Source organism: Trachypithecus francoisi, unplaced genomic scaffold (genome assembly GCF_009764315.1).
Source record: "Trachypithecus francoisi isolate TF-2019V2 unplaced genomic scaffold, Tfra_2.0 Contig01554, whole genome shotgun sequence".
Classification (NCBI taxonomy): Eukaryota; Metazoa; Chordata; class Mammalia; order Primates; family Cercopithecidae; genus Trachypithecus; species Trachypithecus francoisi.
Window position 1 is genome coordinate 3954856 of NW_022681439.1, and position 26877 is coordinate 3981732.

The window sequence follows — 26877 nt, forward strand, 5'->3', positions numbered from 1 at the left end:
ATCCTTTGAACCTGGGAGATGGAGGTTGCAGTGAGCCGAGATCCCAACACTGCATTCCAGCCTGGATGACAGAAAGAAACTCCATCTCAAAATAAAATAAACAAACAAACAAACAAACAAAAACCATAACTGTTCATCTCTGCTAACAAGTACCAGAGAGTCAATACACCAAGCTGGGTTCCCGCCTAAGGCAAAGACATTCCATTTAGTTTACTTTGTGGCCTTGTGACAGATACTAAATGGATGGTTACTTAGATGCTTTCTGACTGTTTTTCAATGGCTTGTGGGTTTCTCTGGGTCCTGGGGCCTCCAGAAGGGGCCACTGCCACACACACACACGGAAGGATCCTGTACACCTGTGCTTCTGCCTCCTCAAAAAAAAGGAGGGGACTGGAAGTGCCCACAACAGGGAATTCTGAGACCTGCCTTCCGGCTCAAGTTTGGTCATGGGCTGGCCGTGTGCTGTTGGGCCATTCACCCAACTGCTCTGACCTCAGCATCCTCATCTGTGAAATGGTTTGGCCTGGGCAGCTTCAGGTGTCCAAGACTGGACCAGCAGCTATGGAATCACAAATTGGAGGAAAATGACTCACCTCTCTCTCTGGGCCTCACACAGTCTCATTGGTACAGATGACACCTCAGGGCCCCAAGATTTGAAAATGCTCTTTCTGGAGACTCCAGATTGATGTCTTGGCCAAGTGCGGTGGTTCACACCTGTAATCCCAGCACTTTGGGAGGCTGAGGCGGGTGGATCACCTGAGGTCAGGAGTTTGAGACCAGCCGTGGCCAACATGGTAGAACCCCGTCTCTACTAAAAATACAAGAAATTAGCTGGGCATGGTGGCGGGCGCCTGTAATCCCAGCTCCTTGGGAGGCCGAGGCAGGAGAATTGTTTGAACCCAGGAGGCGGAGGTTGCAGTGAGCCAAGATCACGCCATTGCACTCCAACCTGGGCAACAGTGCGAGACTCTGTCTCAAAAACAAAAACAAAAAATAAATAAATAAATAAATAACATTGATGTCTTGAGTCTCAAATGGAAAGCAGTGTCGTCATTATGTCCCAATTAATAAGGTTTAAAAAAAAATGGTTCCAAGAGGCTGGGCGCGGTGGCTCATGCCTGTAATCCCAGCACTTTGGGAGGCCGAGGCAGGCAGATCACGAGGTCAGGAGTTCAAGACCAGCCTGGCTAACATGGTGAAACCCCATCTTTACTAAAAATACAAAAATCAGCTTGGGCCTGGTGGTGCGTGCCTGTAATCCCAGCTACTTGGGAGGCTGAGGCAGGAGAATTGCTTGAACCCAGGAGGCAGAGGTTGCAGCAAGCAGAGGCCGCAACACTGCACTCCAGCCTGGCAACAGAGCGAGACTCTGTCTCAAAAAAAAAAAAAAAGGTTCCAGAATTATACATCCAAAAAGCATTGTTCCTCAAAGTAGCCTTGGAAACTAAACTTCTTCCAGAAGACAAACTGCTAATGATTGGGAAGTTAGCACTCCTAAGTTTCCAACAGCTGGCCTGAGAGACTGAATGGAACAAAGAAAACTGAACCCTGCTAAGGAAAGGAAGCCCAGATTGAGATATCGTGCCTGACTCATTTACAAATCATGTCGGGTCTCGAGACCATCTGGTTCAAACCCTTTTGTCTCTCAGTCAAGGGAACTTGCCCAAATCCACAGAGCTGGTGTGAGAAAGAGCAACATTCGCTGACCACCCACCCGCACTGGAAGGCCATGGAGCCGACCTAGAGCACGCCCTTGCAGTTAATGCGCCTACCATGTGGGGGCGCACGTGTTCTCCCTTTCAGCCTCCACTGCAGCCTGAGTTTTCCAGCCGTCCATCCCGACGCAGCCCCGAAATGCTGCCAGCAAAAATTGCCTGCTGCTTGTTGAACACGACTGCATGTCCAGCGCTGCTGGTAGCTTTCGACAGCCGCAGGAAACACTTCCATATCCCCCCACTCACGTTTTGCACATAAAAAAGACATGGCCCACGGATTTTAAGTCACTTGTTGAAGGTCACAGCTAGTAAGTGCAAATCAGGGTTCAAACAACATCTGTTTCACTCCAGAATCTGGGCTTTTACACCCCACTCTTGAGTCTCCTAAACAGGGGAAATCAGCAAGCCTGGAAGCCCTGCCCAGTCTGGGATTAGCCGAAAGTCCAAGAGGAAGTCCTTCAGTGTCTTTCTAGAAGTTGAGGAGAATCCTTGGTTCCAAATTCTCCCGAATTATACGTGATGAAAGAAAGACCTAGAGACACTGGGGAATAGGGCTTGCTGTCCACGGCCACATACACCAGAAGAGGGGCAACTGGAAGAACCTCCAGAATCCGCTCAGCCCCTGCCGCTGTGGTGCTCCTAGAGCCATACGGACCCTCCCTGTGTGCTTCAGAATCCCCAAACTCTCAGCAGTAATTCAATCCCTTACAGGATCCTAGTGTTTTTTCTCTTTCACTCCCTTCCTTGCATTCTTTGGGGCGGCTGTATTTTAATCTCTTTTCATGTGCATTACAACTCTAGCTCTGTTGGAAAAAAACAAGGACACAAAGGCAGGGAGAGCAATTGGTTCCACGCCTCTTAGAAAGGTGGGCGCCAGTCCTTTCCGAGCTGAGGCCCACTCCAGTGGGCTTGGGGGTTGCCCCACTCCAGGAGGCAAATGCTACTACTACTACTAATAATACTACAAATAATAATTATTAAAACGTTTAGTGATTGCTATACACCAGATCCAGTGCTGGAGACCCAGTGCAGTGACCAGACCCAGTGCAGTGATGGAGGTGAATCATTTCAAGAAATCACACAGGGGCCAGGCGTGGTGGCTCAGGTCTGTAATCCCAGCACTTTGGGCGCCTGAGGAGGGGGCATATCACCTGAGATCAGGAGTTCGAGACCAGTCTGGCCAACATGGTGAAACCCCATCTCTACTAAAAATACAAAAATTAGCAGCGTGTGGTAGCAGTTGCCTGTAATCCCAGCTACTCGGGAGGCAGAGACAGGAGAATCGCTTGAACCTGGGAGACAGAGGTTGCAGTAAGCCGAGATCGCACCACTATACTCCGGCCTGGGCGACAGACTGAGACTCTGCCTCAATAAATAAATAAATAAATAATAAATCAGTAAGGTCATTATTTGCAGATGAAGAAACTGAGATACAGAAAGGGTGAGTTACTTGCCCAGGCTCTCCCAGCTGAGTGGTGGGTTGTGGACCCAGGCAGCCTGGTATGGGAGCAGGTTTCTAGCCACTCCTCTGTGGAGTCACTCTTCCAGGCTGGCCTTTTCCAGGCAGATTATTCAGCCTTTTTGTCTTAGAATGATGATTGCATATGCTTGCACAGTACTTGCATGTACTTACAGTTTATGTGTGTTTCCTAGCTAATAGCTCATTTAATCATTCACTCAACATGGATGCATTGAATCATTCACTCAATTTGCTGAGTGTCTACCAACTGTCAATCGCTGTGCTCTAAATTCTTGCTGCTTGTCAAAATGTAGCCCCTAGGGCCGGGTGCGGCAGCTCAAGCCTGTAATCCCAACACTTTGGGAGGCCAAGATGGGAGGATCACCTGAGGTCAGGAGTTCGAGACCAGCCTGGCCAAGCTGGAGAAACCCCGTCTCTACTAAAAATACAAAAATTAGCTGGGCATGCTTGTACGCACCTGTAATCCTAGCTACCCAGGAGGCTGAGGCAGGAGAATCCCTTGAACCCAGGAGGCAGAGGTTGCAGTGAGCTGGGATTGCGCCATTGCACTCCAGCCTGGGCAACAAGAGTGAAACTCCGTCACAGAAAAGAAAAAAAAAAACAATGTGGCCCCTAGGTCAACAGCATCAGCATCACCCAGCAGCTTGCTGGAAAGGCAACATCTTGGGCCCTGGTATAGACTTTAGAATCTGCATGTAAACAAGGTTCCCAGGGGATTCATCGGCACATTGAAGTTTGAGAAGTGTGGCTTTGTAATATTTCTATAATACCATTTAATAGATAGCCCATTTAATGAATGAAGTCAGAGATACTATGACTTGCTTGTATCCCCACAACTAATAATCAAGTAATATATGCAAAGCGCTTGCAACAGTGTTTTGCACATAGTATGTGCTCAATGAACAATAATAATCAATGACACAGCCAAGCTGTGAACCATCTGATTTTCAATTGCATAGCCCCTTGGCCTCAGAAGAACCCCTTTAGGCACCAGGCATTCATTCCACCAGGTGAGGTGAGAATTATGGCTATGGCTTCCCTCCCAGTTCAGCCAGTCTACAGAAAGGGAAGCTAGGGGTTCCAGAAGCTACCATTGTGGTGAGCCTGATCCTATGGCAGGGGCGTCCTGGGAGGGGTGGGGACGTTATTTTCCAGAAAAGGCCAGATATAGAAAGAGGGGGACCAGAGGCTTTCCGAGGGATGCCTCCTGCAAACCCCATACCCTCCAACTTCATCCCCTCTGCCTCCAGATGCCTTTCTAGATGAGAACCTTATACCCTAGGCCTCCCCAGGCCTCCCTCTCCTCACCTCCTGCCCTAATCTGTTCAGTAGGTGACTACTGTGGGAAGGCCACTTGTACCCTTCCTCTCAATCAGTAGGACACAACCATGTCTCTGATGGTGGTGGGTTGGGCTTGTCTCCCTGTGCTGACCAAGTCCTTCCCCAGGGCCCCCTCAGCTATGGTCCATGGTGACTTCACCCCAGCCTATTTCCTGAACACCTGCTGGGGAGTTCCTCAAACTTTCCTCCCAACTTCCTGGAAAGCGCAGGCTCCCCATCCTCCTTCGAGAACTAAAGACAAGAAAACATGTATCTTTAAACAGCCTATTGTTTTATCTCTTTTATTCTTTGAAATAAAAAATTTAATACACAAATATTTTAAGCAAAATTTGCTTACAGTAAAAATTCAAGTAATAATATTCAAACAATAGAAAGCAAAAAAATCCCACCCGTTCAACATTTCAAGAGTCTTGACCACCTGTTTCCTTTGCACCATACTTTATTAGGCTCGGAGGCAAAGCAGAACCCTCGCCATTGTGGGAACACCCAGGCTGTCCCATTCCGATCCATTGGCTAAGAGGGTTAACTTTTCCCTACAACTGTTTCCTTGAGACAAGAAATGTTCCAAAAGGGCCGGGTGCGGTGGCTCACGCCTGTAATCCCAACAGTTTGGGAGGCCGAGGCGGGTGGATCACCTGAGATTAGGACATGGTGAAACCCGGTCTCTACTAAAAATACAAAAATTAGCCGGGCGCCAGTAAGCCCAGCTACTCGGGAGGCTGAGGCAGGAGACTCGCTTAAGCCCAGGAGGCCGAGGTTGCAGTGAGCCGAGATCGCGCCATTGCACTCGAGCCTGGACGACAGAGCGAGAATGTCTCCTCCGCCAAAAAAAAAAAAAAGTTCCAAGAGCATCTCTTCAACGTTAGTCCCAGCCTGCACCCTTCTTCCACCTCGGCTTTCACTCCCGACCCTGTAACGCAGCTCCGCCTCCAGCGACCCCGGGGACAGAACCCCTCGCCCACCCGCAAGTGAGCAGCCTCGACCCCCTTTCCAGGAGATAAACCCCGCGCCTGCGCGCACCCCGGCGCGTAGCTACGAGCCCCGCCACCGCCTCCAGGCCGGAGGCCACGCCCACTTAGGGGAGGAGCCCCGCAGCCTCCACCTACAGGGGCGTCCCCTAGGAGGACGGAGCCTTTGTGGGCCGCGGCCCCGGGAAATCTCCGCCCCCAGCTGGAGCGGCTGCGCGGGCTGCGCAGCAGTGCTGGGTCGGGCCGAGGTGCCACCCACCCGGAGCCGGTGAGTGCAGCCGTCCGCCCTCCGGTAGATCCGCGGCCTCGCGGAGAAGTCGGGAGGGGACAGGGGGGGAGGGCGGGCGTGGGGCCCTCCTCCGTCCCGGCAGCCTGCGGAGGTGCTGCCCACGTCTGGAGGACCCCAGTGACCCTCAGGCCCGCGTTTGCGCCCCTCTCCCCACACACCGAGGCAGAGTTGGGAAAGCAGTGGTCTCAGACCCCCCTCGGGCACTCGGAAGAGAACGGCGAAGACACCCCTCCCCTTCCCTGGCTGGCGCAGAGCCAGCCGCGAGCTCGTCGGTAGCCCCCGGGCAGGGAGGGCCCGAGGATGGGGCGCGGCAGCCGCAGAGACTCTTCGAAGCCCCTTCCGCGTCTCATCTGTTTTTTTTTTTTGAGGCGGAGTCCCGCTCTGTGGCCCGGGCTGGAGTGCAGTGGCGCGATCTCGGCTCACTGCAAGCTCCGCCTCCCAGGTTCACGCCATTCTCCTGCCTCAGCCTCCCGAGTAGCTGGGACTACAGGTGCCCGCTGCCACCCCCGGCTAATTTTTTGTATTTTTTTAGTAGAGACGGGGTTTCACTGTCTTAGCCAGGATGGTCTCGATCTCCTGACCTCGTGATCCGCCCGCCTCGGCCTCCCAAAGTGCTGGGATTACAGCCGTGAGCCACCACTTCCGGCTCCGCGTTTCATCTTTAAAGGCTGTTGCAGAGGCGGCTTGCTTCCCACCTGTCCATCTCCATAAAAATCCCTAAAGGAGACATGCCCACGTGTCCAGAGCTTTTAAGGACTTGATGCATTTCAGATGAAGGCTTTTCCAGAAGCTTCTGCGTAGGAGAGGATCAGGCTTCCAACTGGTTATGGTCAGCAGCGTTTGGCACGTCTCCTTCCAGCCTGGAGGTTTTGTGAGGATTCCCTGTAGAGTGTCTCTCGAAAGCCTGATGAGGGGAAATAGAACCTTTCAGTGAATCGGCACCAGCGAGTGTAAGATGCACGTTATTGAATGTATTGCCGCCGAAACTATGAGAATGCTCAGATTGTGAGCCATCCCCCTTTCTGAGATTTTGAAAGTGTTCTAAAATGTGTTTTAGGATCACTGAAATATAATAGCTACCACGTGCCCGATATCTACTTAATTCTTTTCGATTTAAGAGGCTGGTGCAGGAACAGGTGGTTAGGCAGCTGCCCTGGGTGAGACTGGGGGTCTCCTCTGCCCTAGCAGCCCGGGTGTAGACCACTCAGACTGTCTTATGTAGGCGGCGCTCAGTGGACTGGGATGATTTGGGGCAGGGAGAGTAGAGGTGGCCCTGGGAGCCCTGCGTGGTCATTAAAACAGAACCACGGCTGTTCTCGGTGATCAGAGATAACTATCTGAAGTTAAGCTGGGCTTAACTACATGGCTGGGAGTCTCACTTGTGATTCTGAGCTCTGTCCGCATATTGGTTGTCCCATGCACACCTCCCCCATGTGAGTGGTCGGTGGTCCTGGAGGGCAGTATCCAGTCCCTTCAAAAGTGGGAAATCAGTCAGCAGCAGTGGGTCAGAATGGCTGTTTTTTTTGAGAGCGGGAGGAGGGGGCGCAGAAAAAGTCAGGAGGTGTTAGAGGCTCCCAGTCCAGGCAAAAAGTAACAAGGGCCAGTTCCTGGTGTGGCAGTTGCCAGTCAGGAATAAAGTGGATGGTGCCCATGATGTGCTGCCTAGCACACTGTTGGTGCTCAATAAGTGTTTGCTGCATGAAGAAGGGTAAGAGGGGCTGCCTTTACTGCTAAGTTGGCCACACCCTGCCACAGCTGGTCTTCTCTATGATCTGATCCCCTTCCAGCCACAGCTGGTCTTCTCTATGATCTGCCCCCGCCCTGCCACAGCTGGTCTTCTCTATGATCTCACCCCCTCCCAGCCACAGCTGGTCTTCTCTATGATCTGACCCCCTCCCAGCCACAGCTGGTCTTCTCTATGATCTGACCCCCTCCCAGCCACAGCTGGTCTTCTCTATGATCTGACCCCCTCCCTGCCACAGCTGGTCTTCTCTATGATCTGACCCCCTCCCAGCCACAGCTGGTCTTCTCTATGATCTGACCCCCTCCCAGCCACAGCTGGTCTTCTCTATGATCTCACCCCCTCCCAGCCACAGCTGGTCTTCTCTATGATCTCACCCCCTCCAGCCACAGCTGGTCTTCTCTATGATCTGCCCCCTCCCAGCCACAGCTGGTCTTCTCTATGATCTGACCCCCTCCCAGCCACAGCTGGTCTTCTCTATGATCTGACCCCCTCCCAGCCACAGCTGGTCTTCTCTATGATCTGCCCCCTCCCAGCCACAGCTGGTCTTCTCTATGATCTGACCCCCTCCCAGCCACAGCTGGTCTTCTCTATGATCTCACCCCCGCCCTGCCACAGCTGGTCTTCTCTATGATCTGACCCCCTCCCAGCCACAGCTGGTCTTCTCTATGATCTGACCCCCTCCCAGCCACAGCTGGTCTTCTCTATGATCTCACCCCCTCCCTGCCACAGCTGGTCTTCTCTATGATCTCACCCCCGCCCTGCCACAGCTGGTCTTCTCTATGATCTCACCCCCGCCCTGCCACAGCTGGTCTTCTCTATGATCTCACCCCCTCCCAGCCACACTCCCTTTTTGGCTATATTTGCTCTTAAAGTTAGTTGGCAGCAAAAATGGTGGCATGGAGGTTGCTTGGCACTTGTTAGAGATGCTAGGGATAAATGAGCTAAATCCGTGGCCTCTTTTGCCCATTTCTGCCCACAGGGATGCCAGAAGGGCCCTTGGTGAGGAAATTTCACCATTTGATCTCCCCCTTTGTGGGCCAGCAGGTGGTCAAGACAGGGGGCAGCAGTAAGAAGCTACAGCCCGCCGGCCTGCAGTCCCTGTGGCTCCAGGACACCCAGGTGAGGCATCCTCCTCTGAAGAGCTGGCTCTGTCGCACATCCTGCACCTCCCCTAGGATCTATCCCCACGTGTCTCAGGGTGTCACTTCCCTGAGTCCGGAACCACCAAGCTCGGCCTCCATGCAGCTCCGTCTTTCAATCTCATGGGTCTCAGCCAGAAGTAGATATTGCTGTGGACTGTAGAACTGTAAAGAACATGTGTACATGAGCTGGAGACCCTGATTCAGAGGGTCTGGAATGCTTCCGTTCTCTCCAGCCACAGCTGATGGGCACCTTTGGCTGGGAACTATGTTCAATTCCCCTGAGCCAGCGGAGAATTAAGGAAAGAGCAGAACCGGCTGGGTGCGGTGGCTCATGCCTGTAATCCCAGCACTTTGGGAGGCTGAGGCAGGCAGATCACGAGGTCAGGAGTTCAAGACCATCCTGGCCAACATGGTGAAACCCCATCTCTACTAAAAATACAAAAATTGGCTGGGTGTGGTGGTGGGGGCCTGTAATCCCAACTACTCGGGAGGCTGAGGCAGGAGAATCTCTTGAACCCGGGAGGCAGAGGTTGTAGTGAGCCGAGATGGTGCCACTGTACTTCAGCCTGGGTGACAGAGTGAGACTCTGTCAAAAAAAAAAAAAAAAGAAAGAAAAGAGCAGAACTTTCAGATCTAGGTTCAAAGCAGCTCATCCTTCCAGGGGCTCACGGGGCTCCCTGTTTTCTGACCCCTGCCTCCCTCTCTAGCCTTCTTATCTTGCCCAAAACCTGTCTTCTGATGGATGGAACTGACTGTGGCTCTTCCTAGTCTTTCTGTCCGCGGTTTTGACTTGCTGCCCCTGCTCAATCACTTCTTCCTTTTCCTCCCAACTCTGCCCCTGTCCCCTCAAATTTATAATGGTTATTCCTGGTCTTCCAGCTTCCACTTGGCCATTGCATCCTCAGAGAAGCCTGCCCTGTCTGCTTTACGTGGGGAGGAGACTCCATCTCTGCGCTTCCAGGATATCGTGTGCTTCCTCCTGTTCTTCCCTTTTTACTGAGTTGTTCTGCTTGTTGAGGGGCGAGGACAGATGCAGAGGGCAGGGGCTGCCCCTTGCCAGTATTGTGCCCCTAGCACTTAGCTGAGTGCTGGCACATAGGAAGCACGGGGCGGTGCCTGCAGATGAACTCATGAGCTCTGCTGCTGCTTAGCCGTGTGCTCTTAAGCATGTTCATCTCTTAGCTCTTTCTTCTATTGTAGAATGGAGATAAGCCACTGACCTCTTAAAATTGTTGTTTTAAGTAGACTTTATGCCTGGCACATAATGGGCACACCATAAGTACTAGTTCCCTTTCTTCCATCTTGCCCTCAACCCCCACCCCTGCAACACATACACACAGAGGTTTTAAAACTGTTTTTTGTTAGAACTGGAGAGATCTTGTAGCCCTTTACCCACAGATGATTCCTCTGGAGACTGAGGCTCGGAGAAGGGAGTACTGAGCCCAAACTCAGGTGGCTGGCAAGGAAAAGGTGAGAGCCCAGGGCCCTGTGGCCTCCAGGACTGTGGCCTCTTTGTACACACTGTCCTGCGAGGTTTGCAGGGGCGGGATTATGTCTCTTGTCTCTGGATCCCCAGCACTTACCAGGGTGTCTGCCACAGAGCTGGCTGCAAGGGAATATTTCTCGAGTGAGTGGGTGGACAGATGGATGTGCAGTGAAGGAACCTGTAGACGGGACTGGGAGCTGCTTTCCCAGTAAACCAAGCAAAAATCCATGTTGCAGGGAACCTAAGGTTGCAGGGAACCTTGGGGGCTGCCTGGCAGTGCTTTGAAGTGAGCGCCCTTCCCTGCTTCTCCCTGTGGGTGGATCCCTGACCCTAGGAACTTAGAATTGCATTGAGAACATAGGGCCTGTGTTGACACAGGCCACACTATTAAGCTACACTAAATGGGGAGGGCAGAGCACATGATGAAGGCCCAGGTAATGGCCCTGATAGGAAGAGGTCCCAGTGGCCTGGAGATGATGCGTGGGAGGTAGGACTTGAGTTGGGCCTTGAAGGCTGAAGGATTTCGGTGAACTGAAGAGGGAGGAAAGGGCATTTCAGGCTTGAGAAGCAGTTACAGGCAGGCTGATGGAGGTAGAGTGAGCAGGACGAGTTGATGAGGCAGGAGAGAGCTTGGCTCCACCCTGTGCCATCTGTTTGTCTGGCACATCCTTTCCTTGTCAGCTCTCCATTTTCTGTATCAGGAGTTGTGTTGGATTACTCGTAACAGACTGAGAAAAATGACTACTCCAACTCAGGGTTTCCCCCTCCACTCCAGTAATGGAACAGTCGAGGGTGGTATAGGAGCAACATTGGAAAACAAGCTCCTTCCACTCTCCCCTTCCAAGACTGGGTAGTTTATTAAGGAAAGAGGTTTAATGGACTTACAGTTCTGCATTGCTGGGGAGGCCTTGCAATTATGGCAGAAGGCGAAGGGGAAACAAAGGCACATCCTACATGTTGGAAGGCAAGAGAGCTTGTGCAGGGGAATTACCATTGATAAAACCATCAGGCCAGGTGTGGTGGCTCATGCCTGTAATCCCAGCACTTTGGGAGGCAGAGGTGGGCAGATCGCCTGAGGTCAGGAGTTTGAGACCAGACTGGCCAACATGTTGAAACCCCATCTCTACTAAAGATGCACAGATTAGCTGGGCATGGTGGCAGGCACCTGTAATCCCAGCTACTTGGAAGGCTGAGGCAGGAGAATTGCTTGAACCCAGGTGACAGAGGTTGCAGTGAGCTGAGATCGCGCCACTGCACTCCAGCCTCGGCAACAGAGCGAGACTCCATCTTAAAAATAAAAACAAAAACAAAAACAAAAAAAGCCATCAGATCTTGAGACTTACTTACTATCACGAGAACAGCCTGCATGATTCAATTACCTCCCACTGGGTACCTCCCACTGGGTCCGTCCCATAACACATGGGAATCACAGGAGTTATAATGAGATTTGGGGACACAGCCAAACCATATTATTCCACCCCCAGCCCCTTCCAAAGCACATGTCCTCACATTTCAAAACCAATCATGCCTTCCCAACAGTCCCCAAAAGTCTTAATTCATTTCAGCATTAATTTAAAAGGCCACAGTCCAAAGTCTCATCTGAGAAAAGGCAAGTTCCTTTCACCTATGGGCCTGTAAAATCAAAAGCAAGTTAGTTACTTCCTAGATACAATGGGGGTATAGGCATTGGGTAAATGCACCTGTTTCAAATGGGAGAAATTGGCCAAAACGAAGGGGCTACAGGCCCCATGCAAGTCTGAAATCCAGCAAGGCAGTCAAATCTTAAAGCTCCACAATGATCTTTGACTCCATGTCTGTCATCCAGGGCACACTGATGTAAGAGGTAGACTCCCACGACCTTGGGCAGCTCTGCCTCTGTGGCTTTGTAGGGTACAGTCCCTCATCCTGGCTGCTTTCACAGGCTGGCATTGAGGGTCTGTGGGTTTTCCAGAGCAGGCTGCAAGCTGTCAGTGGATCTACCATTCCGAGGTCTGGAGGACAGTGGCCCTCTTCTCATAGCTTTACTAGGCAGTGCCCCAGTGGGAACTCGGCACCGGGGCTCTAACCCTGCATTTCCCTTCTGCACTGCCCCAGCAGAGGTTCTCACTGAGGGCTCCACCCCTGCAGTACACCTCTGCCTGGACATCCAGGCGTTTCCATACACCCTCAGAAATCTAGGTGGAGGTTCCCAAACCTCCATTCTTAACTTCTGTGCTCCCGCAGGCTCAACACCACATGTACACCACCAAGGCTGGGGGCTTGTACCCTCTGAAGCAGCAGCCTGAGCTGTACATTGGCCCCGTTTACATTGGCACCATTCTGGGGTCTGGAGCACAGTGGCCCTCTTCTCACAGCTCTACTAGGCAGTGCCCCAGTGGGAACTCGGCCCTGGGGCTCTAACCCTGCATTTCCCTTCTGCACTGCCCCAGCAGAGGTTCTCAATGAGGGCTCTGCCCCTGCAGCACACCTCTGCCTGGACATCCCGTTGTTTCCAGACATCCTTAGAAATCTAGGTAAAGGTTTCCAAACCTCCATTCTTAACTTCTGAGCACCCGCAGGCTCAACACCACATGTAAACCACCAAGGCTTGGGGCTTGTACCCTCTGAACCTGGGTTGTGCACTGGCCTTTTCTAGCCATGACTAGAGGGGCTGGGACACCAGGCACCAAGCCCCTAGGCTGCATACAGCAATGAGGCCTGGACCTGGCCCCGGAAACCATTTTTTCCTTCTAGGCATCTGGACCTGTGATGGGAGGGGCTGCGGTGAAGGTCTCTGACATGCTCTGGAGACGTTTTCTTTGTTGGCTTGGTGATTAGCATTTGACTTCTAGTTACTTATGCAAATTTCTGCAGCCAGCTTGAATTTCTCCCCAGAAAATGGGTTTTTCTTTTCCACTGCATCATCAGGCTGTAAATTTTTCAAACTTTTGTGCTTTGCTTCCTCTTGAATGCTTTGCCACTAAGAAATTTCTTTCACCAGCTGGGCGTGGTGGCTCATGCCTATAATCCCAGCACTTTGGGAGGCCGAGGCGGGCAGATCACAAGGTCAGGAGTTTGAGACCAGCCTGGCCAATATGGTGAAACCCTGTCTCTACTAAAAGTACAAAAATTAGCCAGGCATGGTGGCAGGCACCTGTAGTCCCAGCTACTCAGGAGGCTGAGGCAGGAGAATCACTTGAACCCGGGAGGCAGAGGATGCAGTGAGCCTAGATCATGCCACTGCACTCCAGCCTGGACGACAGGGTAAGAATCTGTCTCAAAAAAAAAAAGAAATTTCTTTCACCAGATACCATAATCATGTCTCTCAAGTTCAAAGTTCCATAGATCTCTAGGGCAGGGGCAAAATGCCACCAGTCTCTTAGCACAGCAAGAGTCACCTTTACTCTAGTTCCCTACAAGTTTCTCATCTCCATCTGAAACCACCTCAGCCTGTGCCTTATTGTCCATATCACTGTCAGCATTTTGATCAAAACCATTCAACAAGTCTCTAGGAAGTTCCAAACTTTCCCACATTTTCCTGTCTTCTTCTGAGCCCTCCAGACTGTTCCAACCTCTGCCTGTTAACCAGTTCCAAAGTTGCTTCCACATTTTGGGGTGTCTTTATAGCAGTACCCCACTCTGGATATCAGTTTACAGTATTAGTCTGTTCTCATGCTGCTGATAAAGACATAACCAAGACTGGGTAATTTATAAAGGGAAGAGTTTTAATGGACTCACAGTTCCATATGTCTGGGGAGTCCACAATCATGGTGGAAGGCAAAGGAGAAACAAAGGCATGTCTTACATGGCAGCAGGCAAGAAAGAGCATGTGCAAGGGAACTGCCCTTTATAAAACCATCAGATCTTGTGAGACTTACTATCATGGGAACAGCATGGGAAAAAAACCCACCCCCATGATTCAGTTACCTCCCATCGGGTCCCCCCAACAACACACGGGAATTATAGGAGCTAAAATTCAAGCTGAGATTTGGGTGGGGACATAGCCAAACCACATCATACATTTTACAGTCAGTGATGTCCAGTCATCAGCTGATGGACATTCAGATTGTTTCAACTCTTTGACTTCTATGGATAATGCTGCTGTGGGCATTCAGGTGCAAGTATTGGTGTAGACATATGTTTCCATTTCTCTTGAGACTATTCCTAGGAGTGAAATTGCTGGACTATATAGTATGTTTAACTTTTTTAGTGTCTTCCATAGTGTTTTCCAAAGCAGCTGCACCATTTTATCGTCCCCCAGCAGTGTATGAGGACCAATCCTTCCATTTTTAACCTCTTGCCATAGCACCTGTGGCCTATCTCCAGCTCACCTGGGTTCAGGGTGGGTGGGTTCCCTGGGTTGCCTCTTCCTTGGGGTCTCCCTCTGCTGCAGCAGGGGTCTCTGCTCTGCCTCCCGTCAGTTACCCTTCCTGTGCCTGTTCCTCATCTCCTGGAGGGAATTTGTATCTCCTGTCTGCTCCTCCTCTTGATCCCAAGGGTTTAGAGCTCTTTGGTTCCTGTGGCGGGTTTGTTGGGAGCAGTGCTAACAGCGCACGCCCTAGCTACTGTGTCTGACCAGGAGCTCCCCCTCCCAGTGTGGGGTTTCCACCTCTGCGTTCAGGTGTGTCCCCTCAGCTGGGGACTCCCTATCTCCTCTGCCTTCCACTCTTCTTGTGAAGCCCAGCCCAGGTAACTGCCAGCTTCCCCTCATGATGTAGACTCTTCTTCTGTGTGCTACCTCTGCTTCTGCCCACACTTTTCTTTTTCTTTTTTTTTTTTTTTGAGGCGGAGTCTCGCTCTGTCGCCCGGAGTGGAGTGCAGTGGCCAGATCTCAGCTCACTGCAAGCTCCGCCTCCTGGGTTCACGCCATTCTCCTGCCTCAGCCTCCCGAGTAGCTGGGACTACAGGCGCCTGCCACCTCACCCGGCTAGTTTTTGTATTTTTAGTAGAGACGGGGTTTCACTGTGTTAGCCAGGATGGTCTCGATCTCCTGACCTCGTGATCCGCCCGTCTCGGCCTCCCAAAGTGCTGGGATTACAGGCTTGAGCCACCGCGCCCGGCCTTTTTTTTTTTTTTGTACAGATGGGGGTGTCACTTTGTTACCTAGGCTGGTCTCGAGCTCCTGGGCTCAAGCAATCCTCTTATCTTGGCCTCCAGAGTGCAGGGATTACAAGCATGAGCCACTGTGCCTGGCCTACCCACACTTTTCTCCATGCTCTTGTAGTATCTGTTTTCATACTTGTCCCCCTCCCACTCCCACCATGTTATACATTTTTTTTTTTTTTTTTTTTTTTTTTTTTTTGAGATGGAGTCTCGCTCTGTCTCTCAGACTGGAGTGCAGTGGTGCAATCTCGGCTCACTGCAAGCTCCACCTCCCGGATTCACGCCATTCTCCTGCCTCAGCCTCTCGAATAGCTGGGACTACAGGCGCCCGCCACAGCGCCCAGCTAATTTTTTTGTATTTTTAGTAGAGACGGGCTTTCACCATGGTCTCGATCTATTGACCTCGTGATCCGCTGGCCTTGGCCTCCCAAAGTGCTGAGATGACAGGCGTGAGCCACCGTGCCCGGCCGCCTTTTAAATTTTTTTAAAAATTGTGATGAAAAACACATAACAAAATTTGCTATCTTAACCATTTTAAAGTATATAGTTCAGTAATGTTAAGTATATTCACGTTGTGTAACAGTTTGCCTGAACTTTTTTATCTCCCCAAGCTGAAACGTCATACCTGTTGAACACTAACTCCCTTTCCTCCCTTCCCGCAGCTCCTGGCAATCACCTACTTTCTGTCTCTCTGAATTTTACTCCCCTAGCTACCTCGTATCAGTGGAATTATACAGTTATACAGCATTTGGAGTTTTTTTGACTGGCTTATTTCACTTGGTATAAAGTCCTCAAAGTTCACCCATGTTACAGATGAGGGAACATTGGAGATTGTTGTCATCTATTTTTGCTGCTATTACAGAATATTTGAGACTGGGTAATTTATAAACAATAGAAGTCTATAGAGCTCACAGTTCTGGAACGTGCAAAGTCCAAGGGCATGGCATTGGCATCTTGCCGTGTCATTTGCAGTTGGCATTATTCCATTCAGGAGGTCAGAACCCTATGGCCTAATTTAAAGGGGCCATCTCTTACCACTGTGCCATTGGGGATTAAGTTTCTGACACATACTTTTTGGGGAACACATTCAAACCATTGCAGCGCCTTACTCATCTGTTTGCCCTTGGAGCCTAGCACACTGCCAGGCACATTGAATAAGCTTAATTAATGATTAGCGAACTGAAGTGGCTGCAATGTCACAGGAACCTAAAAGAGGGACAGTAGAAATTGCCATAGTTGGAGAGGGTATGAGGACATCTTGACCTAGACATTTTTGACCTAGTAAATGTTTTGATCATCATGGGCATTTGACAGTTATTTTCATCAGAATTATATCAACATTGGTGAATTTATACCAAGAAATATTTTCTGCAGCAGATGCTATTATGCCCACTTAAATCCTTGCTCAATTTGTTTTTTATGTAGGTCAGTTAAACCATTTCTAGTATGTGGCAAATAACAATCTGTGCTCAGATTTACAGATAAGCTATTCTGGGATTATTTCGAAAGGTAATGCTCTTTTGTGTAGAGGATTTCAAGATTAATTTGTATGCTAATTAACAAGTTAAAGATCATAGCAGAACAGTGATCTTTAAGCACAGACCTGTAGTGGTCAAAAAAGTAACACGGGCATTTCCAGTATTAATGCCAGATGTTTTGGCTTATGCTCTTTGAAAGACTGCCTGAATTTCAGGCTGTGTAGAACTGACGCATCCTGGAATCTAGGCATACATGCTGCATATCAGGAGGTGCAACATGAAAATAAACTCAAAGCAAGGGCCGGGTGTGGTGGCTCATGCCTGGAATCCCAACACTTTGGGAGGCCAAGACAGGCAGATCACTTGAGGTCAGGAGTTCGAGACCAACCTTACTAATGTGGTGAGACCCGGTCTCTACTAAATATGTAAAAATTAGCTGGATGTGGTGGTGTTCACCCTACAGTCCCAGCTACTTGGGAAGCCGAGGCAAGAGAATCGCTTGAACCCAGGAGATGGGGGCTACAATGAGCCAAGATGGTGCCACTGTACTCCAGTCTAGGCAAGACTCCGTCTGAAAAAAAAAAAAGAAAATAAACTCAAAGCAGCCGGAACATCCTTTAACACACATTTTCTGTATTTATTTTCTTCTACTGAAATCATTTTCAGTGAGATAAGGTGGGTCCTTTGCCTTGTACATTTCATAGTGGTGATTTGATTCATTGGTCCATTTTTGTTTCAGTATCTAATTTTTATTGATTACAGTTTTCTTATCAAGTCCAATACATTGGTGGAGGGGGTAGCGTGGGGTACCCCGTTTTATAGTGTGTTGTCTTTAGCTGCTCTGTGTGTGTGCATTCCCAGGCACTGCTTATTTCTGGCATAGAAAATGTATTATGAATGGAATGAAGGAATGACAACTTATGTTCACTTCTTAGCTACTGCATGAAAAAATTGGGAGCGATTCCCCTCAGGTTGTCCAGGGTGGTCCTGCCGTCTAGCATGGGTCTGTTTCACTGCCAACTCAGTCTACTTGCTCCCGGTCCCTTTGAAAACCGCATGCGAACTGCTCACACCACTGGAGCAAAAGAGCAAAAAGCAGAACCCAAAGACTTCATTTGGGAAGGCTCCCCGCGGGGGGCGAGGAGGAAGACCTTTGCAATAGGATACGTATCTGCGTTCCCCGTTCCCCTCTGGGTCTGGAAGGCTTAGACCTCTGTTCATTTTTTCTAGGTCCATGGAAAGAAATTATTCCTTAGATTTGATCCAGATGAAGAAATGGAGCCCCCTGGCAGCAGCCCAGCGCCAGAGCCTCCACAAAAAGAAGCGCACAAGGAAGGGGCTGCGGACCCAGAGCAGGACGGGGAGCCCAGCGGGCAGAAGACGCTTGATGGATCCTCACAGTCTGCAGCGCTCAACCCCCAGGGAGATGATGAATCTGAGTGTTTGGAGGGAGACGCCCCTGCAGGAGATGCTGGGAGGTGGCTGCGTGTCAGCTTTGGTTTGTTTGGCAGCGTTTGGGTGAACGAGTTCTCCAGAGCCAAGAAAGCCAACAAGAGGGGAGACTGGAGGGACCCTTCCCCGAGGTAATGGTGTGACCATCTGATTCTCAGGGGCTCTGATAGTCATAGGGCCCTGCTTGATGGGGACACACTGAGGACGTCCAGGCCGCCCCCCAGGGCCCTGCTGTCTTGGGGAGAGAGGCCACCTCTGTATCTACCAGTGATAGGAAGTAGACTGTGGTCTGCATGCAGGAGAGGGTTGTGCACCCAGTGGTGGCTGGGAGAAGCGGAGAATTTTCCCAACAAATGTGGCACTTGAGAGTAGACTGTCCCTGAAGAACATTTTATTGCCTGACTCCTGACTTGTGTGCTTTGAGTTTAGGGACAAGATTTTCTCAGTTTTGTTTTAAGTATACTGTTTGTGTGTTTATTTTTTATTGAGACATAATTAACATATAATAGAATGCAGATCTTAAGTGTTCAGCTTGATGAGTTGTTTTGGTTTGTTTTGAGACGGAGTCTTGCTCTGTTGGCCCAGGCTGGAGTGCAGTGGCATGATCTCACCTCACTGCAACCTCCGCCTCCCAGGTTGAAACAGTTCTCCTGCCTCAGCCTCCTGAGTAGCTGGGACTACAGATGCGTGCTACCACACCGGCTAAGTTTTGTATTTTTAGTAGAAACGGGGTTTCACCATGTTGGACAGGCTGGCTGGTCTGGAACTCCTGGCCTCAAGTGATCCACCTGCCTCCAGCTCCCAAAGTGCTGGGATTACAGGCATGAGCCACCACGCTGGGCCCCAGTTTTTAATCTATGAATGTTGAGATTAACATTGTGTGCGTAAAACTCTATCTAGGTTTAGGATCATATGCTCAGTGTCAATTCCCAGAGGAGAAATTGCTGCTCAGAGGGAATGCACATGCTTAGGGCTGTACATTTGATGGCCGTAGGAAAGTGCTGGTGAGCTGAAATCTCATGAATGTTAGGTCGTTTGTGTACTTCTTATCAATGTATCGAAGCCTTTGGACCGAAAGTCTGTTTGTTTTTGTGACACGTGTTGCCAGCATTGTTTCAGGTCTGTCCTCCGTCCTTTGAGCTTAATCCATTTGGGATTTGAAATTTGTATGTCGTCAATGGTGGGTATTTTTCTTGGTTGCTCATAGGTTTCCCCTTTTACTAAAAAAAAGGTCCCCTCTACCCCCAGAGAAAGTCACATGACTTCTGTTTTCTGAAGTTTTATAACTTGTAAAAATGTTTAGAACTGTAGTCTTTTTTTTGTGGCATGATGTAGGTATCATAGGATGCTTTGGGCTTCTGTGGCCCGGAGATTTTGCTCACATCACTGGAAGTTCAGAAGGAGGGTAGGTTTGGGGTTGCAGTTCCGATGTTCTGGCTTCATGTGATTCTCCTGGCTTTGCACTTTCCACACATTGGTTTTGTCCTTAGACCAGCAGCAAAAGGCTACTGCAGCTCCAGGATTTGATTCACACCAAAAAATCCAGAAGATGAGAAGGTCATTTTTAGAAGTTCAGATGAGGAAGCTTTTCTTAGAACCTCCAGCAAACCTCTCATCATCAGGAGCTTGCCCTTTGCTGAGTCCTGGATTAGTCACCAGCTGGAGGCGTTGAAATGCGCTCCACGAAGCAGGCTGACCCCTAGGTTGTCAGATATATTGCCATAGAGTGAATGTGTATCATGCCGTTATTTTTAAATCTGTTTACCTGGTTATGTCTCTTTTCTCATTTACATGTTTTATATTTATTTTGCTTTGTCTCTTTTTTCTTTAATAGGCTGGCCTGAGTTTTATCTATTTGTTGGTCTTTGAAATAAATAATAGTAGCTTGCCAGGCATAGTGACTCCTGTCTGTAATCCCAGCACTTTGGGAGGCTGAGACAGGAGGATCACTTGTGCCCAGGTGTAAGAGACCAGCCTGGGCAACATAGTGAAGACCCTGTTTCTACAAAAAATAAAAATAAAATTAACCGGGCATGGTGGTGCATACCTGTAGTCCCAGCTACTTGGGAGGCTGAAGCGGGAGGGTAGTTTGAGCCAGGGAGGTTGAGACTGCAGTGGGCTGTGATTGTGCCACTACACTCCAGCCTGGGCAACAGAGCGAGACCCTGTCTCCAAATAAATAAATAAATAAAATTAGCTTTATATATCCTTTCTATATGGAAAGGGTATATGGAGTATTGAAAATATTAGGTCAGGTGTGGTGTCTCACACCTGTAATCCCAGCACTTTGGGAGGCTGAGACAGGAGGATCACTTGTGCCCAGGTGTAAGAGACCAGCCTGGGCAACATAGTGAAGACCCTGTTTCTACAAAAAATAAAAATAAAATTAACCGGGCATGGTGGTGCATACCTGTAGTCCCAGCTACTTGGAGGCTGAAGCGGGAGGGTAGTTTGAGCCAGGGAGGTTGAGACTGCAGTGGGCTGTGATTGTGCCACTACACTCCAGCCTGGGCAACAGAGCGAGACCCTGTCTCCAAATAAATAAATAAATAAAATTAGCTTTATATATCCTTTCTATATGGAAAGGGTATATGGAGTATTGAAAATATTAGGTCAGGTGTGGTGTCTCACACCTGTAATCCCAGCACTTTAGAGGCCGAGGTGGGTGGATCACCTGAGGTCAGGAGTTTGAGACCAGCCTGGCCAACATGATGAAACCCCATCTCTACTAAAAGTACAAAAAATTAGCCAGGTATGGTGGTATACACCTGTAATCCCAGCTACTCGAGAGGCTGAGGCAGGAGAATCGCCTGAACCCAGGAGGCAGAGATTGCAGTGAGCCAAGATAGTGCCACTGCACTCCAGCCTGGGCGACGAGAATGAAACTCCATCTCAAAAAAAAAAACTTATAAGTCAAAAATGTGTCTAATATCTAGCCTACCAAACATTCTGGCTTAGCCTAACCTCTAACCTACCTTATATGTGCTCAGAACAATTACATTAGCCTACAGTTGGGCAAAATCATCTAACACAAAGCTTGTTTTATAAAATGTTGACTATCTCACGTAATTTATTGAATACTGTACTGAAAAGAAAGGTTTTATAGGTACTCAAAGTATGGCTTTTACTGAGCATGCATTGATTTTGTACCATTATAAAATCAAAAATTAAAAGTGAACCATTGTAAGTCAGGGATGTCTGTATATGTGTATGATCCGACCACACAGTGTGCTCTGACTACATTGTGGTAACGATGTGGGGATGTGTGTATGATCTGACCACACAGTGTGCTCTGACTACATTGTGGTAACGATGTGGGGATGTGTGTATGATCCGACCACACAGTGTGCTCTGACTACATTGTGGTAACGATGTGGGGATGTGTGTATGATCCGACCACACAGTGTGCTCTGACTACATTGTGGTAACGATGTGGGGATGTGTGTATGATCCGACCACACAGTGTGCTCTGACTACATTGTGGTAACGATGTGGGATGTGTGTATGATCCGTCCACAGAGTGTGCTCTGACTACATTGTGGTAATGATGTGGGGATGTGTGTATGATCTGACCACACAGTGTGCTCTGACTATATCGTGGTAACAATGTGGGGATGTGTGTATGATCTGACCACACAGTGTGCTCTGACTATATCGTGGTAACGATGTGGGGATGTGTGTATGATCTGACCACACAGTGTGCTCTGACTACATTGTGGTAACGATGTGGGGATGTGTGTATGATCTGACCACACAGTGTGCTCTGACTATATCGTGGTAACAATGTGGGGATGTGTGTATGTGTGTATGATCCAACCACAGAGTGTGCTCTGACTATATCGTGGTAATGATGTGGGGATGTGGGATGTGTGTATGATCTGACCACACAGTGTGCTCTGCCTGTGTTGTGGTAGCGATGTGGGGATGTGTGTATGTGTGTATGATCCGTCCACACAGTGTGCTCTGACTATATCGTGGTAACGATGTGGGGATGTGTGTATGTGTGTATGATCCGTCCACACAGTGTGCTCTGCCTGTGCTGTGGTAGCGATGTGTACATATGACCTGTTCTTTCTTCCCAGGTTGGTCCTGTACTTTGGTGGTGGTGGCTTCCTGGCATTTTATAATTGTCAGATGTCTTGGAGCTCTTCCCCAGTGGTCACACCCGCCTGTGACATCCTGTCTGAGAAGTTCCATCGAGGACAAGCCTTAGAAGCTCTAGGCCAGGCGCAGCCTGTCTGCTACACACTGCTGGACCAGAGACACTTCTCAGGGCTAGGTATGACTCATGGGGAAGGGGTGAGTCCACAGAGTTGCTTCATGGAAAAGTCGCTCCTGTGGGAGTCACAAGACCTGAGGCCCACCCTAGTTGTGCCAGTGCTGTTGGTCTTGAGGTGCCACTTGCTTAATCTCCTTTGTTTTACTTCCCTTGTTTTCAGACTGAGGGCATTAGATCAGGCAGTTTTTAACTTGTCTCTCGGCTTCAGAATCCACATCCTAACTGGGTTATCAGTTGTGAGCCTTCTGCCAGCAGCGCTGGAACATTGTCTCCTAAAGCGCGGGGTCATGTCTCGGGCACCTCTGTACCCTCCACAGCACAGTGCAGTGCCTGGCACACAGGAGGTGCCTGACCTGTGTCTGTAGGAACTGAAGTCGTGCAGGCTGCTACCAGAGGAGTGAGTGCACGTTCTAAGGGATGCTGCTTTTGGGTGGATGGAGCTCCCCCGCCGGCCAAAGCACAGAGATGACTCAGTCTACATTGGGCTCTTACAAGACACGAGTGAAGAGGAGTTTCCCTCTCTCTGTTGCAGTGGCATGAGCAGTGAAACCGTGAGCATTTCAGGATAGGGAGAAGAGCTGAACAATTTCAGAAATACATATAACAGCTAATTAGCTGGACTATGAGAGCGTGGCATTCTTATTACCCACAGCAGGGGAATAATTGTGCCCAAAATTGGCTGCTGAAGCAATCAGGCAAGTTGGCGGTGACAGAGTCACCTCCATATCCAACATGTGGCTTTGCTGCCTGCTCACCTCCCCTCATGAGGGTCGGAGAAGGCCCGGTGGTGCACCAGGCACTAGCCTTGCATTTTCATGTTAGGACCATGGGAGTCCCTGTGCCCTCAGGAGCAAAGAGCCATCGGAAGTGACTTTTTGGGTATATGTGGCAAGAGCTAATAAAGTAACAGTAGTAATTAATAATGGCCAGTGTTTTCCAAGCAGCTCTGATGTGCCAGGCACGCGTTTTGTCCTTAGTGCTGTTCCATAGGATATGGTTATAGTGGGTTTCCCTTCCTTCAGATGAGGAAACTGAAGCAGAGAACGCATCTCTAGTAAACGGTGCAGCTGAGATGTGAATCCAGGTATTCTGTCAGCGAATTCTGGAGAGACCGATGTGTGTAATGAGGAGTGTGACTATGAGGCTCTTGGGAAAAGCAAGAATTTCCTTCACCCGCTCACTCCAAACACACACTCACTTGACCTCTGTCACACTCACAATCTCTCCTTAAGGAGATCATTGTTTAATGTCCCAGCAAGCACAGACTCAGTCCACTGCGAGTTAGGAAAGATTGCTAAGAATCCCTGGTGGAGCTGAAAGGGTATGGTTGGAACATTCCAAAGAGAGTTACTGATTGTGGAAGGAGGGATCGAGGCTGGCTTCACAGAGAATGAGGCAGGAGTAGAAAAATCATAAGATAACACCTCCCCAAACACTTTCTACATAATGAGCATTATGCTTGGTATTTCATTTTGTTTTATTTTTTGACACGGTCTCTCTCTGTTGCCTAGGCCGGAGTGCAGTGGCACAGACACAACCCACTGCAGCCTCAACCTCTGTGGCTCAAGCGATCCTCCCACCTCAGCCTCCTGAGTAGCTGGGACTACAGGTGCATGACACCACGTCTCACTAATTTTTAAAATTTTTGTAGAGACAGGCTCTCACTGTGTTGCCCAGGCTGGTCTTGAACTTGTGGGCTCAAGCGATCCTCCTGCCTCTGCCTCCCGAAGTGCTGGGATAACAGGCATGAACCACTGTGCCTAGCTATGCTTGACATTTTGTTTTTAATTTTAAAAAAAATTGTTTTTTGAGACAGAGTCTTGCCCTGTTGCCCAGGCTGGAGTGCAGTGGCACAGTCTCAGATTACCGCAACCTCCGCCTCCCAGGTTCAAGCGATTCTCGTACCTCAACCACCTGAGTAGCTGGGATTACAGGCAGGTGCTACCATGCCTGGCTAATCTTTGTATTTTTGGTAGAGATGGGGTTTCACGATGTTGTCCAGGCTGGTCTTGAACTCCTGGCCTCAAGTGATTCACCCGCCTCTGCCTCTCAAAGTGCTAGGATTACAGACATGAGCTACTGCACCAGGCCGACATTTTAAATAATAACAACAGTTAATATTTATTGAGTACTCTACATACCAGCCACTGTGCTCAACGTTTTTAGTGAATTCTCATTTACTGCTCACAAAAACCAGGTGAGCCATCCCTGCCTTACAGATAAGGAAACTGCAGCTAATTGAGACTGAGCAGCTTGCCAGGGTCACGTGGGTAGGATCTGCTTGAGCTGGGATTCAAGTGCAGGCAGTCAGGTGCCCGACCCCTTTTTGATAGCCTGTTTGCCATGACGGGCCATGCATGAGTTTCATTTCATCTTCACAGCAACCTTAAAGGTAGGAATTGTCAACTCCAGTGTACAGACAGAGAAGCGGAGTCAGAGATTGCGGACCCGCCCAGGGTCCCACAGGACGTGGAAGAGCTGACCTCTGCCGTGCTAACTTTGTGGGTGGTTTCATCGTGCCATGTGTCCTTTCTCCCTCGCTTACCCTCCCCTGCTTTATTTCAGGGAACATCATTAAGAATGAAGTCTTGTACAGAGCTGGGATCCATCCCCTTTCTCTTGGTTCAGTCCTGAGTGCCCCGCGTCGGGAGGCCCTGGTGGATCACGTGGTGGAGTTCAGTACAGCCTGGCTGCAGGGCAAGTTCCAGGGCAGACCGCAGCACACGCAGGTCTACCAGAAAGATCAGTGCCCTGCTGGCCACCAGGTCATGAAGGAGGCGTTTGGGCCCCCAGGTGGGTTCCGGAGGCTCACCTGGTGGTGCCCACAGTGCCAGCCCCAGTTGTCAGAGGAGCCGGAGCGGCGCCAAGTCTCCTAAGGAACTCGTGGTGCTCTTCATGGAACCTTGGCCATTGGGGAGCCTGACGTCTAAGTGTCCAGAACGGAGGATGTGAGCAGGGATGGGGTGCAGAGGATCGTGTATGTTGGGGTGCCAGGATTATAATATTCACCTCCCCGGAGTTATGTTGAAGGCAGAGTTTTCATAGGATTAGATTCTTCTTATCCTTTTCCAGTTCAGTGAATTCGTCCTATTGAATTGCATCATAGTGAAAGATGAGAGAAATCGTGATGATGGGGAAGGGGAAACCTCCCAGAAGGCACTGGGGCAAGGAAAAAGAAAGCCTATGGGAAATGGCTGAGCTCCCAACATGGCTTTGCAGATGATGCGGGGTTTTGTTTTTGTTTTGAGACAGGGTCTTGCTCTTGTCTCCCAGGCTAGGGTGCAGTGGCGTGATCTTGGCTCACTGCAGCCTTGCCCTCCCAGGCTCAAGCAGTCTTCACCTCAGCCTCCAGAGCAGATGGGACGACAGGCATGTGCTATGATGCCTGGCTGATTTTTGTTTACTTTTTATAGAGATGGGGTCTTGCCATATTGGCCAGGCTGGTTTTGAACTCCTGCAACTCAAGCAGTCCTCCCACTTTGGCCTCCCGAAATGTTGGGACCATGGGTGTAAGCCACCGCGCCCAGCCAGCTCCTGTGTTTTGTTTTTGTTTTGTAACTTTGGTTGATGTTAAGGCCCTCCATTTTGGAAAGCAGGAAAACAGGTTGTTTTTTGGTTTTTTTGTTGTTTTTTTTCTTGTTCCCCTGGAGGATCCAGGGATGAGGATAGAGTGACCTGAGAGCAGTGCTTGGATTCAGCCTCCTGCCGGACACAGACACCAAGAGGCGGGGGTGGAGCAGGGAGCTGCGCCTTCTTGGGATGCCCAGTGGTCTGTAGAGAAAAGCTGCTTGTTTACTCCTTAAGTCAATGTCTTTGTGACTGTTGATATTTTGAACAATTCAGGAATCAAGGGCTGTGGAGAAACTCCCTCCAGTTGTTGGCAACAGGTGAATGAAGCTAGAGCAGTGACATGAAAATAAAGCTCTCTGTTACTGGCTGTTGTCATCTTTTTTTGATAGTAAAAGGTCTTTAAATAACAGAACTATTCATGGGGGTGGCCTCCAGGGCTTACTGGATTAGCTGAGGAATCTACATGAAAGGAGCAGTGAGAAGAGGTGAAGGCACGTCTGCTCTTCTGCCGCAGGCGAGCAGAGATGGACTGAAGCTCTGTCGCCGTGATGTCTGCACAGAGATTTGTGAGAGTGAAACAGAAAACACCGGCTGATGATTCTGGCTTTCCTTTATTCTCACACACGCACGTTCTTTTTTTTTTTTTTTTGAGACAGGGTCTCACTGCGTTGCCCAGGCTGGAATACAGTGGTGTGACCATGGCTCACTCCCGGGCTCAGGTGATCCTTCCACCTCAGCCTCCCCAGTAGCTGGGACTACAGGTGTGCACCACTATGCCCGGCTAATTTTTGTATTTTTGTATAGACGGAGACTCGCCATGTTGCCCCGGCTGGTCTCGAACCTCAGGCCTC

At 49.7% G+C, this 26877-nt stretch overlaps 1 protein-coding gene across 3 annotated transcripts; it reads left to right on the plus strand.

Moving 5' to 3' along the window:
• Positions 1-5615: 5615 nt before the first annotated feature.
• NEIL2 (nei like DNA glycosylase 2) lies at positions 5616-26393 on the plus strand. 3 transcript variants are annotated; one of them, XM_033177145.1, is made up of 5 exons: positions 5616-5772; positions 8517-8656; positions 17956-18308; positions 22260-22456; positions 25022-26393. In XM_033177145.1, exons 2-5 carry the CDS (start codon positions 8519-8521, stop codon positions 25330-25332), a joined length of 999 nt encoding a protein of 332 aa, XP_033033036.1. In that variant the 5' UTR covers positions 5616-5772; positions 8517-8518; the 3' UTR covers positions 25333-26393. The 3 variants fall into 3 exon arrangements, with proteins under 3 accessions (XP_033033036.1, XP_033033053.1, XP_033033045.1); XM_033177154.1 differs by lacking the exon at positions 5616-5772 and adding an exon at positions 6350-6743; XM_033177162.1 differs by lacking the exon at positions 8517-8656 and having other exon boundaries at positions 5638-5772.
• Positions 26394-26877: the final 484 nt, after the last annotated feature.